A 19153-nucleotide genomic window follows, 5' to 3' on the forward strand; every position below is an offset into this window, starting at 1 on the left:
GCTGGGTGACTTTGGGCCAATCACCAGGAGACTGGGAGTTATAGTCCCGCCTTAGGCATGAAAGCCAGCTGGGTGACTTTGGGCCAGTCCTTCTCGCTCAGCCCAGTTCTCATGGTTCTTGTTGTGGGGGAAATAAGAGGAGGAAGGAGTATTAGATATGTTTGCCACCTTGAGTTACTTATACATGTAGTCCTCAACTCATAACAGTTCACTTAGCGACCATTCAAAATTGCACTGGCTGGCACTGGAAAAAGTGACATGTCCATTTTTTTACCCTTTCAACATTCCCATGGTCACCTGATCAAAATTCTGTAACTGACTCATATTTATGACGGTGGCTGTGTCCCGAATCCCCTTTTGCAACCTTCTGACTAGCCAAGTCAAGGCGGAAGCCAGATTCACTTAGCAACTCTGTGACTAACTGAACAACTGCAACGATGCACTTAATAACTCTGGCAAGGAAGGCCGTGAAATGGAGCAAAACTCAACTTAACAAATGTCTCATTTAACCACAGAAACTTTGGGCTCAATTGTGGTCGTAAAGTTGAGGACTACCTATCATAAAAGCGGGATAAAAATCTAATAAGAGAGGAATGAGATTTTAGTGTCACTCTTGCTCCATCGGTGAAACAAGTTAACACAAGAGCAGCCAAGCAAAATGTAACCTTTATTTTGATATTCCTCCTAGACAGAAAGTGAGGCAAAAAAGGGGCAATTTCATTCATTCATTTCAGCACTTTCATTGATAAAAAAGAAAATGACCACTGAAAAGAGAGGGAAATGGGCAATTTACACATATTTTTGATCCCTGGCACTTCCCAATGCTCACTCCTATTGTACCAACCACAGGAATAAAACTCCCCATAGAGTCTATGGGGAATACAGTAGGAGTGAGCCTTGGGGAGTGCCAGGGATCAAATATAGTGAATTGCCACATATATTTGGCATAAAGGTAAAGGTTCCCCTCACACATATGTGCTAGTCATTCCCGACTCTAGTGGGTGGTGCTTATATCCGTCTCAAAGTCGAAGAGCCAGTGCTGTCCGAAGACGTCTCCGTGATCATGTGGCTGGCATGACTCAACGCCAAAGGCTCACGGAACGCTGTTACCTTCCCACCAAAAGTGGTCCCCATTTTTCTACCTGCATTTTTACATGCTCTCGAACTGCCACGTTGGCAGAAGCTGGGACAAGAAACGGGAGCTCACTTTGTTACGTGGCACTGGGGATTCGAACCGCCGAACTGCCTTCTAATCGACAAGCTCAGCATTTTAGCCACTGAGCCACCGCGTTCCCCCTACATTTGGCATAGACAATCTATAAAGCACAATATTACACGGTTTATAATTATCCTTAAGGATAATTCTGAGAAGTTTTTTAAAAAGTGTTTTTTAAAAAAAGTTTTTTATTTTTATTCTCTTATATATAGCTACAGGTATACATTCACATAGTTATTGTTCTTATTTATCTTTATCACTTTTGCATATTTGTTTTTCCATATAAAAAGTTAAAATACACATTCTGGGTTGCTTTGCTTATGATCCCGTACACCTATTTTGTATTATCGCCACCCTATTCTTTCATTTTATTTTCACCCTCCCTCCCTTCTCTACTTCCTTCCTTCCTTTCTCTTCCCTTTTTCACCAAGTCTTTTTTTTAAGTTGATCTTCCCCATCCTTCAAGGAATGGGTGTGGCAGGGACCCACAAAGTACCACAAACTTCACACCCACGAAGCACCACCTTTAGAGACGCCCAAACTCCCATTTTTAGCAATTTCCAAGCTTTTCAAAGCCCTGAATAAATAAAAAAGGGGGGATCAGTCCACCCCAAAGACCCCCCACCATCCCCTCCATAGGTTGAAACTGACTAGAGCGAGGCCCCCGGCAGCCTCCTCTGCCATCCTCGGCCTCTCACCTCCCCTTAGCACGAAGAGGTCGGTCTGCTTGTCGGAGTTGAAGTCCCCGAAGGCGGCCAGCGTCCCGAAAGCCTCGGCCCCGAAGAGCTGCGAGGTGACATTCTGCAAGGCCCGGCCGGGCTTCAGCAACGCCCCGACCGTCACTAGCAGCAGCAGCGGCGGCCATAGCAGCGAGGACCGGCCACGCCGAGCCAGGACGGGGCGGCAAGGCGCCCCCATTGCGGGCGGTAAATTCCTACCGGTCCCTTTGGCAGGGACGCGCGACTTCCGGGTTCGCTTTACGGCACCGATGGATTGCGCCTGCGCGGAGGGGTGTCGGTGTAGTTGGGCGGGCGCATTTACGGCGGAGCCTAGCAACCGTCGTTGGGTTATTGACAAGGGGGCGGGGACAAGCGCCTGGCTTTTCAGCCCAGTCGCTTCGGGCGGAGTTTTGAGCGGGCCGCTCGTCCTCCTCCTCTTCCTCCTCCCGCCGCCATGGCGTCTTCTCTGGCCGATGTGAGCTGGAAAATGCTGGAGCTGAGGGCCCGCTCCAAGCGTTCAGGTCTGACTTCTCTTCCCCAACTCCCCGCTCCCCTCTCTGCGTTGTCTTCTCCCCTTGTCTCGCTCGCCTTCCTAAGGTCGCTTGTGCAGCGGAGCATTTGGAACTCCAACTCCCAGGATGCCCCGCGAGCCCGGCTTCTCCCTTTGCTCCTCTCTCTCCCCTCGTTCTTTCTCCAGCCTAAAGAGCTGAACGTCTGACAGGGAACTCTGGGAGTTGTAGTCTAAGCGCTTGCCCCGTTTCTTCTCCTCCTCCTCCTCTTTCCTGCTCTCTTTTCCCATCTGTCGCTTCCCACCACAGGGAGGACTTGCAGCTGGAAAGGCTGCAGTTGAAAGTTTTGGGTTTTTTTTTTTTTAAAAAGACCTTTATAAAATGTTAAAAAAATTAAAGTTAGAGTCTTACCCAGAAACTTTTGCCTGGTCCTCTTGATCATTTAAGGGACCACTGGTCATTTAGGGGTCATTTAAGGATATTGATCATTTAGGGCCGTGGTCTCCAACCTTGGCAACTTTTAAGACTTGTGGACTTCAACTCCCAGAGTTCCTCAGCCAGCTTGCTGAGGAACTCTGGGAGTTGAAGCCCACAGGTCTTAAAGTTGCCAAGGTTGGAGACCACTGCTTTAGGGGACTAAGATGCTGAGCTTGTCGATCCGAAAGGTCGGCAGTCCGGCAGTTTAAATCCCTAGCGGAGTGAGCTCCTGTTACTTGCCCCAACTTCTGCCAACCTAGCAGTTCGAAAGCATGTAAAAATGCAAGTAGAAAAATAGGAACCACCTTTGGTGGGAAGGTAACAGCGCTCTGCGAGCCTTCAGCATTGAGTCATGCTGGCCACATGACCATGGAGATGTCTTCAGACAGTGCTAGATAGATAGATAGATAGATAGATAGATAGATAGATAGATAGATAGATAGATAGATAGATAGATAGATAGATAGATAGATAGATAGATAGATAGATAGATAGATAGATAGATGATATAGATAGATAGATATAGATATAGATATAGATAGATATAGAGATAGATAGATAGATAGATAGATAGATAGATAGATAGATAGATAGATAGATAGATAGATAGATGATAGAGAGAGAGAGAAACTTTGCCCTGTGGCCCATACACATACACACACCCACACACAACATCTGCAATCTTTCCCTTACAAACATTCAAAATCCTCTATAGATAAGTATCATGCAGGTATTGTAAACATTAGGACAAGCTATTTGAAAAATGCTAGGTGTTTCTGAAGTTTCCTTCTCTTCGGCCTACGTGGCTAAAAGCCATAGTGAGGAAACCTGAGGTTTCTGCTTAAGGGAAGTATGTTGATTATAAGCAATGATTGGTTTGAAAGCAGAACTCCCCTAACCTGGATTAAAATGCTGTCCACAGGGCATTTCAGTGGGGTCCTCGGCATGATGGAATTCGTTATTTTGAACGTACTATTTTTACTTGGTCACCAAGATTGGGATGAAACCCTAGTTTTACAGAATATTTTGGAAGGTCCTTATATACTGTATATATTGTAGTTACGACAGAAGTCAAACTCCTATCTTTAGCAAGTGCTGGATTTTTCTGATCATAACTCATCGAGTTTCCATCTTTCTCTCTTAATGGAATTGTCTGGTATTTCTGATACTTTGCTATCGGAGACAGATGGACATTTATAAATTTGACCCAAGCAAAACCCAAGTGGGAAAAATTACACCAGTTCTTCCCTTTCCCCTGTTTTTGTCTTCTGTTTTTCGTACTCTTTATGTTCCAAGTTTCTTGGATCGTTTTCCTAATCTTATTTTCCAAGAGTTTTCTCTGATTCTGTCCTTTGATCTCTCAATATTTCTCTCTCTCTCTCATTGATTTTTCTTTTTCTTTTCACAAATGTGCTCTCTTCCTTAGAATTTTACCTTCCTTGGCCCCGTCAGTCAATAAGTTTTCCCTTCCTCAACTTGTAGCTATTTTTGTCTTTTGCTTGAGGCATTTGGCAGCTTGACAAGTGACTTGAAAAGGTGGCTGCAAAGCTCTGGCTTTCCCCGAAATGCAAATTCTGCTGTTGCTTGTTTACATTTCTTGCTGTCCTTTCAGTATAAAAATCACTAATAAAAAGGCTTCTGGAGAAAGTCTATCTACAGCATTGCTTTGGCCCCAGTAACTTATAATGATCTCCTTCCTATTTTCAGCTACATTTTACTTTACTTCTGTGGATGTGTCTTTCCACACAGGAAAACAATGAAATTATGTTTCAAATTTTTAGTTTACTTAGAGGGAAAAGACAGTTTTGGTTTACTGTTCATGATGATTACTACGTATCTCTTATATTTCCTCTAGTCAACTTGGGTCAATAAACCCTTGTTTGGACTGGATTTTCAAAGCATACACAAAATTAAGGCCTGTTAACACATTATAAATTAACGTAGCTTTCTATGCACACCCTTATGTAACATAAAGTAGTACCCTTAATTGCAAGAAAAGCACAGCATTGAACAATAGTTAGGTTTCCCTGCTGGCTGGAGAATTCTGGGAATTGAAGTCCACTTAAAGTTGCCAGGTTTGAAATAAGCTATATATGGATTTCTGTAACTAGTAAGAATGAACATTAAAGCAAAATTAAAGATTGCAATGAAGCCAAAACGACCGCTTTCTTTTCTGTTTTTGCATTTCAGCCATGGATATATATATATATTTTCAAATTCTGAGTTTCTACCGACTGCCTTGAATAAGAAAATATAGTTGCAAATAAATACATTTCGTATCACATATACTTTTAACTTTGGTATGCTCCTCATTGGAGATTCCAGTTACCACTTCTTAGGTGTAACACTGATAAACAGAGGTTAGATTTTAACAAATGTTCTTGTTTTGCTAAGATAAAACTATATAAACTTTTGAGTTGTGCAGAAACAAGTACAATGGAACATCTACTGCTATTGCAAATACTATATGTGTTAGTTTAGGCATACCAAAATTAGCAACAATAATATGTAACTAATGTCAATGTTAATCATTATACAGCAGCCTGATAAAGATTGGGTAATTTGAATGCATGCATAATTTAACATGAAGAATAACACCTTACAAATTTCACTATAATAGAACTTTCAAATCCTCCTATATAACTATAGTTTAAGAGACTATGGGTAGTCCTCAATTTATGACCATAACTTAGCCCAAATTTCTGTTGCTAAGCAAGACAGCTGTTAAGTGAGTCTTGCCCCATTTTACAAGCTTTCTCGCCATAGTTGTTAAGTGAATCCCTGCACTTATTAAGTTAGTCACATGGTTGTTAAGTGAATCTAATCAATTTCGTTGTATACATGATGTACAATGACAGTAAAGGCTATACTTTACTAATTGGGCCTCCCCATTCAATTGGCTTGTCAGGAGGTTACAAAAGGTGATCACATGACCCTGGGATGCTTCAACTGTCATAAGTACATGCCAGCTGCCAAGCATCTGGATTTTGATCATGTGACCACAGGAATGCTACCGCAGTCAATAGGTGTGGAAAACAGTATAAGTCACTATTTTCAGTGCTGTTGTAACTTTGAACTAAACCAATGGTTGTAAGTCAAGGACTACCTAAGTGTAGGAAGGAAGGCCCAGATTCCAATCCTGCCTTAACACAACGAGCTGTTTTGGGGGCTTAGGGCCAGTTCCCCTCTCCCAGCTCTTAGCGTTACAAAGAAGAGTCACAAAAGCTGAATGAAATGGGATAGGAATCAAATAAATAACCACAAGGCTTTTTTCATATATTTGCAGAGCCGCCCCCCCCTCCCCATTGAAGAATTCTTAATGCATATATTTATAACATAAAACCAGATGGAGCATAATTGATACCATTAATTAACCCAGGAGTGGGTCAGAAGTAAGTGATGCCTCTCGTAGAAATGATGGCAGAGCTTTTGAAGGCTACGTCAATAATTATAGGTCTGAGCAAGGCTGGGTAGTTCAATCAAGGGATGGAGTTTGAGCAAATAGAAATACCCGCTAAGCAAACCTGAAACTTTATTTATCGACTCTTTAATGGGAAGCTTAAGAATCACACAAAGTAATATCACGTTGAGGAATGTACAACAGCCAAGTGTACCCTTTGGGTTAACAAATAATTTACACGTTCCATTAACCCAAGAGCAAATGGTTTTGATTTGCACATGGCATTTGTTGGATTGGAATGGAGAAGTCCTCATTTCGTTATTGTCAACACTCAATATTGTCTGACATAATTTTTTTTAAAAAATGAGTTGAATAATATTATTGCTGTAGCACAGCAATTGGATGTTATATCATTGTAAGGAGTGGTGATTCAGCCAATAATTTTAAAAGAAAACCAAACAACGGTATGGGAAAATAAACTTTTTGCAGTACATAAGAAAAGCCTAGGGTACAATTAATCTAATTATCCTCCTTATTGTCTATGGGCATGATGTGAATAACTTCGCTAACACTGCTTTTCGCTTAATTTAAACCTGATTGCTTCTAACCCTCACTAAACGTTTTCAAAAATTGCAGTAGTTTAGCCTGGCAACGTTTGTGATTAGCTGCAACAGCTTGAAATGGCCACTTCAAATACTGGCAGAGCCACCACGTCACACGCATTCCTGTGGTCGGGTAAGTATGTCGACTCTTTAACAGGTCTCTTATTTTGTGTTTTTGGCTGATGTGGACACATTAACGCAAGCAAGCGCTCTGTTGATGAAAGGATGGATGCTTATTGATATGAAGTGTCAGCTTAAAAAGGACTATTATATCTACCCTACTATCTATCTTGATAGTTTTGAAGCAACACTGTATGATAGTTGGAATCTGGTCATAATCAAGTTGGTGCCATGCCAACTACTGTATTTTTGGAGTATAAGACGCACCTTTCCCCCCCAAAAAAGAGGGTGAAAATATGGATGTGTCTTATACACTGAATGCAGCATTTTTGGGCCTTCTGAAACCCCACTCCCTTCACAAAAATGGATGTGCAGAGGCTTTGGGAGGCCTGCAAAGTGCCCCTGGGGCTGGGGAGGGCAGAAACAAGCAAAAAACGGCCCGTTTTTTGCTTGTTTTTGCCCCCCCCGGAGCACTTTGTAGGCCTCTCAAACTCTCTGCATGCCCTGTTTTTCACAAAAAATTGAGGCATGCAGAAGGTTTGGGAGGTCTGCAGAGTGCAAAAACGTCTTTTTAATTTACACCTCTTCGAAATCTTGGTGCGTCTTATACTCTGGTGAGTCTTATTCTCTGAAAAATACAGTAATTACAATATTGGTCCCAATGGCCAGTAAGAAGATTTGGGGAAGAACAGTAGTGGGAGATGAAAACAACGGTGGAGTTTATATGTGTTTTTTTATCTGTCCAGTGCAAAGTTAGCTATGAAGCTTTAGATTTTTAGACATTAAAAAATGTAATTCTTAATTGGAATGACAGTAACCCTTGTGAGGAAATGACTCATTAGTTGGAATTGTCGGTTTACTCTACTAGCTGTAAAATGACTTTGATAAAATGGGGTGGGTTTTTCTCCTTCTTTGCAGCTGGAATTTATAACTCTACTATTGTTCAGCCCACCACACATCTTTAGCTATCCAGTAAACGCAGACATTCATTATTTAGTTGTGCACACAATATAAACTCTTTCACAAGTTCATGGTGGAGCTGATAATGATGCCGGGAAGAGAGTGCATTCCATCAGAACATAATAGAAGGATTTATACATTATATTGTAAGAGGAATATGAAAAATGAGCAATCACAGGTTTCAATCTCATTCTTTTGGACAATACCTTAATTTGTTTTACCAGCTCACCTTACTCAGCTTATGAATATGATTATTATCCTTCAGTTTGCTTCCCCTGCATCAGAGAGAATGGTGCTTAATGATAAAACGCCAGAGTTTTGGATTTCCAGGAACTGTTCAAGAAATGTGTCTGCAGTATATGGCATGTATTCACAAGAAATTTGTGTGATCCTCACCCCACTTTTTCTTTTTGCATCCTAGAAGTGAGAGGCTAATAAACAGAACTACCTGGGGAGGACAGAGTGGGTGTGTGTGTGTTGGTGTTGGTGTTGGTAGTGCATTTATTCACTTCACTTTCAATCAGTTGGAAGGGACCTTGGAGGTCTTCTAGTCCAACCCCTTGCACAGGCAGCAAACCCCATATCATTTCAGACAAATGAGTGTCCAATCTCTTCTTAAAAACCTCCAGTGTTGGAACATTCACAACTTCTGGAGGCAAGTTGTTCCACTGATTAATTGTTCTCACTGCCAGGAAATTTCTCCTTAGTTCTTGGTTCTCTCCTTGATTAGTTTCCATCCATTGTTTTTGTCATGCTTTCAGGTGCTTTGGAGAATAGGTTGATCCCCTTGTTCTGACCTAGGCTTCCCAAGAGCATGAAGCAAACTCCTTGGCCCGACAAAAACTTCTTTTATTAATTTACTGTGAATTCTTCTCATGCACATCCAGCAAAGTCTTTCAAGGGAGGATTTACAGTCACAGACCTTATCTGGCTTGGAGAGCTGTCAGGCCGATATCTGCAAAACTTGGCAAGGCATCTCGGAGAGTCAGGAACCAATTAAGTGAACTAATTGTTTCCTGCAAACTCCACTCCCCATTCGCTCCTCTTTTATTTCCTCTGGGAGGGGCCATTCATTTCTATCTGTGGCCTTTCTCCCAAGCCAACCCCTGTTTGAAGGTTTATTGCATTTATATGCTGCCCTATTCCCCGGAGGGACTCAGGGCGGCTAACAAACCCAGAAGGGGGGGGGGGTAGTACAAACAAGATAACACAACAAACAAGGTACAGAGAAAAAATTAAAAACAATCAACAGTCACACAATTTGAGAGAGGGAAGGGAACTCGTCAACCCCAGGCCTGCCGGCACAGCCAGGTTTTAACGGCTTTACGGAAAGCCTGGAGGGAGGTGAGGGTCCGAATCTCCGCGGGGAGTTCGTTCTAGAGGGCCGGAGCAGCCACAGAGAAGGCCCTCCTCTGGGTAGTAGCCAGCCGACATTGGCCAGCAGATGGAATCCGGAGGAGGCCTAATCTGTGGGATCTAATGGGTCTTTGGAAGGTAATTGGCAGCAGGCGGTCTCTCAAGTACCCAGGTCCAATACCATGAAGGGCTTTATAAGTGACGACTAGCACCTTGGTGCAAGGTGTACCAAGGTGCACCCACAATCGCTCGCGCAGCTGCATTCTGGATGAGCTGAAGTCTCCGAATGCTCTTCAAGGGCTGGCCCATGTAGAGCACATTGCAGTAGTTCTTTAGCTGTTCCCTTCATCTGGCAACTCTGTGCATGCGCACACTGGGAACAGGCTCCAGCTGTTAGTCTGCCTCACTGATATCCGACTCTGAAGGCAGCTGATAATTGGCATACGTCTCTGGCCCCCTCTCTGCCTCCGACACAGATCCCTCATCAGAGCCTTCCCCAGACTCCAGGACTGGCCCATCTTCCTCCCCAACCTCCTCACTGTCTGAATCTGCTGCCAGCTCTGCTGGCCGCTGGTGGGTCACAACACCCCTCTTCTATGTGGCAGCACCTCAAATATTGGGAGACTGCTGTCATGTCACCACTAGTCCTTCTTAAACTCAACATGAAAATCCAATCACGATTTGTGAAGGTTTTGCTTTCCCCCCCAATTTTGCAGCAATCACTATCTCCTTTCTGGTAAAACAATTACATGCAGGAGTTGGATTTCTAAATTATTAGGTTTTTATTGCTTCCGCTGTCATTTTCTGAATGCCTTTTTTTTTTTTTTGAGTTGTGTAGTTTCTGGCTTTCTGTTTGTATCCCTTGAGACCTGCTTAAAATAATGCCCCGAATAAAAAATTATAGCTTTTCCTTCTCACTCTGCACATTTTTCTTTGGTATTTCTCTCTCTTTCTCTTTTTTTGATCCATGAATGAAGTGAACCGTTGACAGTTCGTGGGTGGTTGATTTGAGGTCATGTCTCTAGTTAGAGCGAGGGTCTGCTCTATGACCTCACGAAGCCGCTGGGACGGTCTCTGCCAGTATGGCAGGTCATAAGGTCACCCAGTGTCATGTCTCCTAGTTGTAGGAGTTGTTATACACTTGCTTCCTCCGCTGTCACAACATGCCTGCACACTAAACTCTCTTCCCCCTTTCCCAGGGGCTGTAATTTGAATGAGAACATATCGCAGCAGCCTATCCAGAATAACAGTTTCCTGTATATTTTACACATGCTGATTTACAAATGTGTTGATAGGAGTTTTTGAAGTGCTTTGGGTTCCCTCCCCCCTTTAAACTGAATATTGGGGAAGGGATGGGGAGCAAAACATTTTTTTTTTCATGATATATTCCCTTGCAGCTCCTGAAGATAAGGAGTGACAGAAATTTGTGTGTTATCTCTATGTGCTTCATTTGCAATAGAGTCATATTCCTATCTTGACGGCATGCTGTAGAATGGTTGGGTTTCCTGGGGGAACAGTAAATCTTAATAAATAAATATAAGTTCAATCCAGGATTTATTAAGCAGAGTGGGGGTTTTTTTTGACATATTTAATGACATACGTTGTCCATTTAAAATGTTTTTGATTAAAATCTGTCACCAAAAATCGATATGTATCCTTATGTGAAGGAACAGCTTGCTGTTATTGTATGTGTATGTTTTAAATTCACACAGTATGTTTATTTTCATGTCGGAAGTGCAGTATTAGAAAGCTGGGTTCTTTATATTGAAACTACCTGATTAACCTCAACCTTTATATATGATTCTGAACTCCAGATGGGTTAAATGATAATTGAGTGTTTGTGTCCCTTGAGATCTGCTTAAAATAATGCCAATTATTATTAATATTCCAAATAATGACTTTAATGGCATCATTGGCTAGCTAACAAAACATTACTAGAGACAATAAAACAGCAATAATTCACCACTGTATGTCATAAAAACAGAAGACATTGCACCGTCAAGAACAATGGAAAGGTAGATTATGGAAACGTCCTTCCATTTAAGAAAGTGGAATAATCAGGTTCAATTAAAGGATATTTAGCATTTAGGAATAAAAGATAGTCCTTGAAGGTGTTGGACAACTTGGTATGGTCAACCAACCATAGCCAACTCACATGTCCAACTCATCACGGACAACACACCACGGCCAACTCACCACGGCCAATTCATCATGGCCAATTCATCATGGCCAACTCACCACGGCCATCTCACCACTGCCAATTCATCATGACCAACTCACCACGGCCAACTCACCATATCCAACTCACATTGGCCAACTCACCACGGCCAACTCACCACGGCCAATTCACCATGGCCAATTCATCATGACCAACTCACATTGGCCAACTCACATTGGCCAACTCACCACAGCGAATTCATCATGGCCAATTCATCATGGCCAACTCACCATGGCCAACTCACCATGGCCAGCTCACATTGGCAAACTCACCATGGCCAACTCACCACGGCCAATTCATCACGGCCAACTTACCATGGCCAACTCACCATGGCCAACTCACCATGGCCAACTCACCACTGCCAACTCACCATGGCCTATTCACCATGGCCAATTCACCGTGGCCAATTCATCATGGCCAATTCATCATGACCAACTCACCACGGCCAACTCACCATGGCCAACTCACCATGGCCAATTCATCATGGCCAACTCACCATGGCCAATTCACCATGCCAAATTTGTCATGGGACAACTCATTGCAGGACAAGAGTTACAGTAATATAAAAAAAATGGTGGAGTGGAATCATTAAAGGACGCCAAGGGAGGGACAAAATAAAAAAGTAAATGAAAAAAATTAAAATTATTTTAAAAATTATTTTAAATACTTAAATTGAATCATTGAATTGTCCTCCAGCGACTTGTCTTGCAGTGAGTTGGCCATGGTGAATTGTCCCACTGCGCGTTGGCTGCAAAGAGTTGGCCGTACCAAGTTCTCCCACTCAGCAAAGCAACTGATGGCCATACTTCATAAAGGATGGATGACAAAGCTGAAAAGAAGGATAAATAAGGATAAGTAGTTGTTGCTGAAGCTAAATCTTAAGTCTAAGCAAGAAATCCTTTATCGGTTTCCAATGGTGACCTTGGGTAGAGGAGGCTGATGAAAGTGAGATAACGCTTCGGTTTCTTGAAGATGCTGAAAATGGGGTCAGGGCATATCTGCTACTATCATGTGGATTAGAACAGCTGAATGTGTTAAATGAATATACCGAAAGTGGCATTTTCTTCCTAAAACAATAAGAGAAACAGAGGCAATGCTTTGATTGTAATAACAGTTGTTTTATTTCTACGTGGGCTGCAGATGGCAGATATCCTTGTAAGTATATGTTTTGCAGCATTAACCTGTCATTATATACTATATTCCATTCAGTTATGCATAGTTTTCATGCTTCAGCACTGTTGTCCTCCACTAACATTTTAGAAACATGGTTACGGAAATACTGTATCTATAGGCAAATAGTGTGTATGGCTGTATCTAGTACAGATAGCTATTATCTATAATGGCCGTAGTATAAGTGAGCACAATTGGGTCGGCAAGTAGTCGCTAAGAGAAAAATGATATTACCACGACCGTCATGATTTCACACAGGACAATGTACTGATAAAAGAGAATATTTTGTAGCCCGGGGTCGAAATGAGGAGTTCTTGGTGCTCTCTGAGCTTGGTGGTTTTCTTGCAGACCCAGTCTAGGTAACATCATCAGGCTAGTGCTGATGATATTGCCTAGTTTGGGCCATGCAACATTTGCAAGAAAGCTACCAAGCTCAGAGGTGGCACCAAGGACCCCGCACAGGACAATGTATTATGACTGTACTTGTGAATGCATGAAACAGATGCTGTGAAGGTCATAAATACAGGCATTGGTCAGAAAGATAGTGTTTCATCATTGTTGTAACTGCGAACAGTCACTGTCCGAAGCAGTTGCTAAGTAAGGACAACACACCATCCTAATCTACCTTAGATGCTTATCCTGGAAGCTTCTGTGCAGAAATACTGCAGTGAAGTTGAAGGTACTCACATGTAAGGAGCACAGTAGCATAAGTTGTTAGGACACTGGGTTGACAATCAGAAAACCCTTGTTCGAGACCCTAGAGCTGCTACATGATGAGGTAAGCTCCTATCCTTCATTCCAGCTACTGCTGACCTAGTGAGTAATTGCAAATAGATAGATAGATATGCCCACTTTGGTTAATAGCGACACGAAAAGAGCTAACCAGGCATCGCAGCAGTGATGTCACTGGCTTATCCTTTCAACCCGGAAGGGCCTCGTTGTTTCTGACACAAAAATCAAGCAAACTCACATGTAATTCAGTATTAATCGCTGAGTTTTGTAAATACTTGCTTTTTTCCCCAGTAATATTTGTTATATTTTTAATTGATTATCTTCGTTTTATTTTGTTCATTCGATTCCTACAGTCACCCATCTCAATCAATCAAGTGATGATGGGTGTGATGATGGGCAGGATTATACTAATACTAGTATATACTAGATATTTAATTCTGGTCAACTATATATTTATCTTTGGCTTTAGAAAATTATCAAGTCTTTAGGAATTAGTTGATTTCATTTTTCCCTTCCCCACAAAATGAGTCCTTCTGTGGTTTTTCCAATTAGATCACATCTGTGGCTCAAACCTGCATTGGGAGTGCTGTAAGGGAATTGTAGAGTTAATTTAATTAATGTATCTATTGATATAGTATTAGGGTTTCTCCATTAATAATTGATTCCGTAGGATAAAATGGCAAGGGGAAAGAGGCTGGCCTAAAGTAATTTAATCTGAGATTCATTAGTGGCTTTTTAACATAGCCCTTATATCTAGGATGAAACCAACCCATGCTATTTTTCCAAGACTCTGTTTGCATTTTAAAACAGGGGCTTTCCAAACTTAGGCACTTTAAGACTTGTGGACTTCAACTCACAGAATCCTGGCTGGGGAATTCTGGGAATTGAAGTCAACAAATCTTAAAAGTTGCTAAGTTTGAAGAGCCCCGCTTTAAAGCCATCAACATTGCCACAAGATGCATCATTTTCAACAGGGTATTTCTGTTCTTGTCCTCGTAAGACTGATAGCGTCTCAAAGTGTGGTCTGGGGAGCCTTCTTTCCAGAAGACCATTTCAGGAGATCTTCTAAATCAAATAAAGGAATATTTTAACATTTTCTTTTGGTTTAAATGTCTAGCACAGTAAATTTTGATAGATAACAATCCACATCTTCAACCATTATTATTATTTATTTTTTTACGAATGGAAAGGGATCCTGAGACCAAAATGTTCAATAACCAGTAATCTAGGGGATGTATTCAGGCTACTTTGAAGTAGAAATATTTAGTGAGATAGAATGCATGATGCAGTTGTCAAGAAGTATTTTTTTTTCTCACCCCAAAATACTGCAAAACGTGAGCTTCCTTACACTCCCCTGTCGTACAAACTCAAAAGTTGTCCAGCAATAGCACATTCAAGCAAATGATAACCTTGAAAATTATCATGTTGTCTGTTGTATTCTTGACTTCTAATATATACTGTATATTTTACATGGGAAAAGACCCGAATACAATAAGACCAGCATACCTACACCCATGAAAATTTACAAAAACATTGTTTGTGTGTGTGTTCCAGTATAAGTCTGGAACACCTCGAGCAATTTCAACCAAACTTGGTACACAGATGACTTACTCCCTGGGGAAAAAAAAAACACTGTGGGGGTAAGACACCCCTTAGGGTGTGTGTTCTGTTAAGAAACAGTCTGTTGTGCCATAAAATGGCTTCTTCTATACAGCGCAGTGAGTTGCCGTGGTAACGGCTTCACAGTACCCCACAAGGGTGCTCCCTCTCATAAGGGAGGAAAAAAACCAACATTAGAAATTCCATTTGGTCTTGACATTTCCCCACTGTAAATAAATAGCTGGGCAATGCCGGGTTATCACCTAGTTGGAAATAAAGGATAAACCTTTTTAAAATCTTCATGTGAAGATTCGAAATGTTATTTGTTGTAGTGGATCAGGGCATCTTGTTACTTGGACAAGAGGTGCTGTAATTGAAGAGGGAATTTCTCCCGTGGAGCGCCTTTTGATTCGGCGTTCCCCTTAAGTGGAAACAGGTCACAGTATATAATGTGTGGTCAAGACTCACAAGAGCTGAAAAAGGAAGCCCGTTTTTAATAAATCCATATAAATGAAGGGCTTCTGTCAATATCCCTTTTCTTCCTCAAGAGACCTCATTATAAAAGAACATTGAAAATAGAAGGTGATGTTTGAGATGAGAAAGGTTAGGTTTTTCTTTGTATATAGAGAAGCATTAAGGATTAATAAAATTAGACCCATAAAAGCTTTGAAGATACTGGGCTAATTGCCATGTTATCTGACTGATGTAAAAAATTAGTTTCAACTCATTGTCAACCACATCAACTGAATGTCTACGGAGATACTCAATCACCTAGATCACGGTTGTCCCAAAGGGGCTTTTTCCGAAAGGCAATTGGACTTTTATTATCATTTTTCCTTGAAAACATTTCTCATCCAAGAAGCTTCTTCAACTCTGACTGAATGGTGGGGAGTAAACAAATCCTTCTATTCCCAACATTATGCGTTGCAAGACCGTGAAGAGCATTAAAGAGTAACTCCCGGAATGCACGACAGTCGCCCTAAATTTATTTTGCAAGACTGGTCACCACATATATATTATTTGCCAATTCTTTCAGAGTATTTTATAGATATTTGGCACTTCAATAATAATCCTTTCCACCTCAATAATCCTTTATTCTTCTTGACTGCATACGGTATGCTGGTGCAGAGTTGGTTCAAAGTTTTGATTGGATTGCATAAGTTGTTATTCATACTGAATTTCTCAATATGCAGGAAATACTGACCGGATATATTCCTGCAAAGAAGAATTCCAAAAAGGGGGTTTTTCCCCTCTTTTTTTCTCTACACAATAAACATTTTAACGGAAGGCTGTGTTTTTATTTCCATGGATTCTCCTGGTTACCTTTTGTTAACGTGAGGCGTAACAGCTGAACACAAATAACTCAGTAGAAGTGAACGAAAGCAATACTTGAGAATATTTTCAAAAAGCCTGCAATTCTGTTTTCGTTTCTTGTGATTGTAATCCCTTGATTACAATGGTAATCCCTCTTAATTTCTTCCTTTAGGCTCTGTATACGAGCCCATGAAAAGCATTAATCTGCTGAGTCCAGATGCAGAAAGTCTGTGGGATAAATTGGATCATTACTATTGTATAGGTAAGTCACACAAAATTATTTTCCGTCTTGAGAAAGTTGAGAGAGCCAAGATAAATAATGTTATGTTCTTGTCAGAAATGTAATTGGGATCATAAAATATTCACATATTCATTATGCGCTGCTATTGATTTTTTCCCACCTGTAAACAAGGATTATTTTCACATGATGTTTAATATTAGTAATGATCGTGGCCATAAAGTTATTTTTTTTCTGGTTATCCAGAAAATAAGCAAGAAACTAACTGTATGCCATCTTGCTTTCCATAATGGTGGAGTGAATATAATTATTTGGGAAATACTGTATTTTAATGCACTTCTTCTGAACCTGGTCTGTGATTTGTTTTTAAAAAGAATACTGTCTTTCTCCCAACTACTTCCTCATGTACAAGTTATAAATGACTTTCAAAAGGAATATTGGCTGATTGGTGGAATATTTACCCTTGATGTTAATTTCTCAAGAACAATTGATGACTTCCTTCATACCATTCAATACAAATCTCCTCAATTTATATAAAGCCCAAATAAATAAATAAATAAATAAATAATTTTCAAAAGGAGAGAGGTTTGAAAACTTCTCTAAAATAGTTGGCATAATCAAAAATCACAATTGGGCAATAAATAGTGTATTCCTTTCAGTAACATTTGAATGGTTACTGTTCAATGACTGAAAGCATTAACAAATTACTAAAGCATTTTTTATGTTTGATGGAAAGATGTGGCTGGAAGATCAAAAGCATCAAATAATAAATGCCATCAAACTGTCACATGCCTAGTTTCTTAGGATAGCTTTAAACAAATGCATGCTAAAATATTCTGTTTTTATTTGGGAAGAAGTGCGAATGTCCTCATCACTCTGCAGGGTGATGTGGTAAATTTGTCAAATTGATTTCACCAGATTTTCATGTTTCCAACTTCCGTTCCTTTCATTTCACTTTTGCATTTAAGTTTTTTAAGAGTTGGTGTCAAAATGTGTCTACATGTTATCCACAAAATATCTCTTAAGAATTTTGGTCGTCAGTAGAACAGGCTATTATAAATCCTCTGTAACATCCCAGTCAAATGGGACATTTTCTAGACATTTTGATTCCCAAGTTTCAGAGAAAATGTTACTTTGATTTTCCTCAAGTGCTGCAATTCTTGGTCGTGTGTTTTACAGGGTGCCTCAAGGAATTTCTACAGAACGAAGCTATAACAGTTATGCTATTTTTAATAGGGTAGACAAAGCTTAGGGAAAAAAAATCAACTAACATTGCCAAGAATATAGATTTTTAAAGGAAACTGTAGGGGAAGAAGTAGCCCTCATGGGAAATTAACAAGGAAGTGCTTTGGGGAGTATATTTCTCACCTTATTCATAGGGGAGTTTTTGCCTCATGGAAATAAAAAAGGATGCTTGTTTGAAAACAGTTTAGATAATAATTTGCACATTTCTTTGTTTCTCTTGGCAGTCAAGGCCACGGTGTTAGTTTTCCAAAGTCCGACCACCGGTCTTTTCCCCACAAAAACGTGCAGTGAGAACCAGAGAGCAAAAATCCACGATAGTCTTTATTGTGCTGCCTGCGTCTGGGCCCTGGCCCTAGCCTACAGGTAAATGGACGGTTTCTGACGTTGTCTTGCTAATTGTACATGCCACTTAAATCCCAAGCCCAGACATTTAGGGAGCAGGCGAAGAGTTAAAACGAAGTCAATTCTTGAAAATGAGTTTCTCTGAGACTTTCTTTTTGCGTGAAGAGATTGGGCTAATGATTATTTTTAGATGGGAATGGAATGGGATAGAGTGGGATAGGGGTAGGAGTAGGGGTAGGGATAGGGATAGGGATAGGGATAGGGATAGGGATAGGGATAGGGATAGAGTAGAGTAGAGTAGAGTAGAGTAGAATAGAATGGAATTTAGAATAAGATTTAGAATAAGGTATAGAATAGAATAATATTTAGAATAGAATAATATTTAGAATAGAATAATATTTAGAATAGACTAGACTAGAATAGACTAGATTAGAATAAATAAGAGTAGGAATAGAGTAGAGTAGAATAGAATAATATTTAGAATAAGGTATAGAATAGAATAGATTAATATTTGGAATAGAATAATATTTAGAATAGAATAATATTTATAGAATAATATTTAGAATAGAATAGAATAAGATTCAGGGTAGAGTAGAGTAGAATAAGATTTAGAGTAGAATGGGATGGAATAGAATGGAATGGAATAGAATAATAAATAGAATAGAATAAAGAATATAATTTAGAATAGAATATGAATATAATAACAATAGCAATAGTACTTAGACTTATATGCCGCTTGACAGTGCTTTACAGCTGTCTCTAAGCAGTTTACAGAGTCAGCATATTGTCCCCAACAATCTGGGCCCTCATTTTACTGACTTTAGAAGGATGGAAGGCTGAGTCAACCTTGAGCCGGTCAGGATCGAACTCCTGGCAGTGAATAGTGAATTAGCTTGCAATGCTGCGTTCTAAGCACTGCACTGTTTTCAGTGGCGT

The 19153-nt window shown here is 40.5% G+C and overlaps 2 protein-coding genes across 3 annotated transcripts in view; one reads left to right on the forward strand and one right to left on the reverse strand.

Moving 5' to 3' along the window:
- The window catches only part of ITFG1 (integrin alpha FG-GAP repeat containing 1), a 112653-nt gene extending 110433 nt beyond the window's left edge, over nucleotides 1-2220 (reverse strand). The window contains 1 exon segment of the mRNA XM_032230844.1: nucleotides 1915-2220. Coding sequence (XP_032086735.1) covers nucleotides 1915-2134 — 220 coding nt within the window. The 5' untranslated portion in view covers nucleotides 2135-2220.
- Nucleotides 2221-2296: 76 nt separating this feature from the next.
- PHKB (phosphorylase kinase regulatory subunit beta) overlaps nucleotides 2297-19153 on the forward strand; it is a 114170-nt gene continuing 97313 nt past the window's right edge. Inside the window, exons 1-4 of one of the 2 annotated variants that reach the window (XM_032230843.1) lie at nucleotides 2369-2456; nucleotides 6958-7056; nucleotides 16565-16654; nucleotides 18100-18238. In XM_032230843.1, the coding sequence (XP_032086734.1) occupies nucleotides 7002-7056; nucleotides 16565-16654; nucleotides 18100-18238 (284 nt within the window). In that variant the 5' untranslated portion in view covers nucleotides 2369-2456; nucleotides 6958-7001. Of the gene's footprint in view, nucleotides 2457-6957; nucleotides 7057-16564; nucleotides 16655-18099; nucleotides 18239-19153 lie in introns of both variants that reach the window. The other variant, XM_032230842.1, reaches the window with a different exon arrangement.

Source organism: Thamnophis elegans, chromosome 14 (assembly GCF_009769535.1).
Source record: "Thamnophis elegans isolate rThaEle1 chromosome 14, rThaEle1.pri, whole genome shotgun sequence".
NCBI lineage: Eukaryota > Metazoa > Chordata > Lepidosauria > Squamata > Colubridae > Thamnophis > Thamnophis elegans.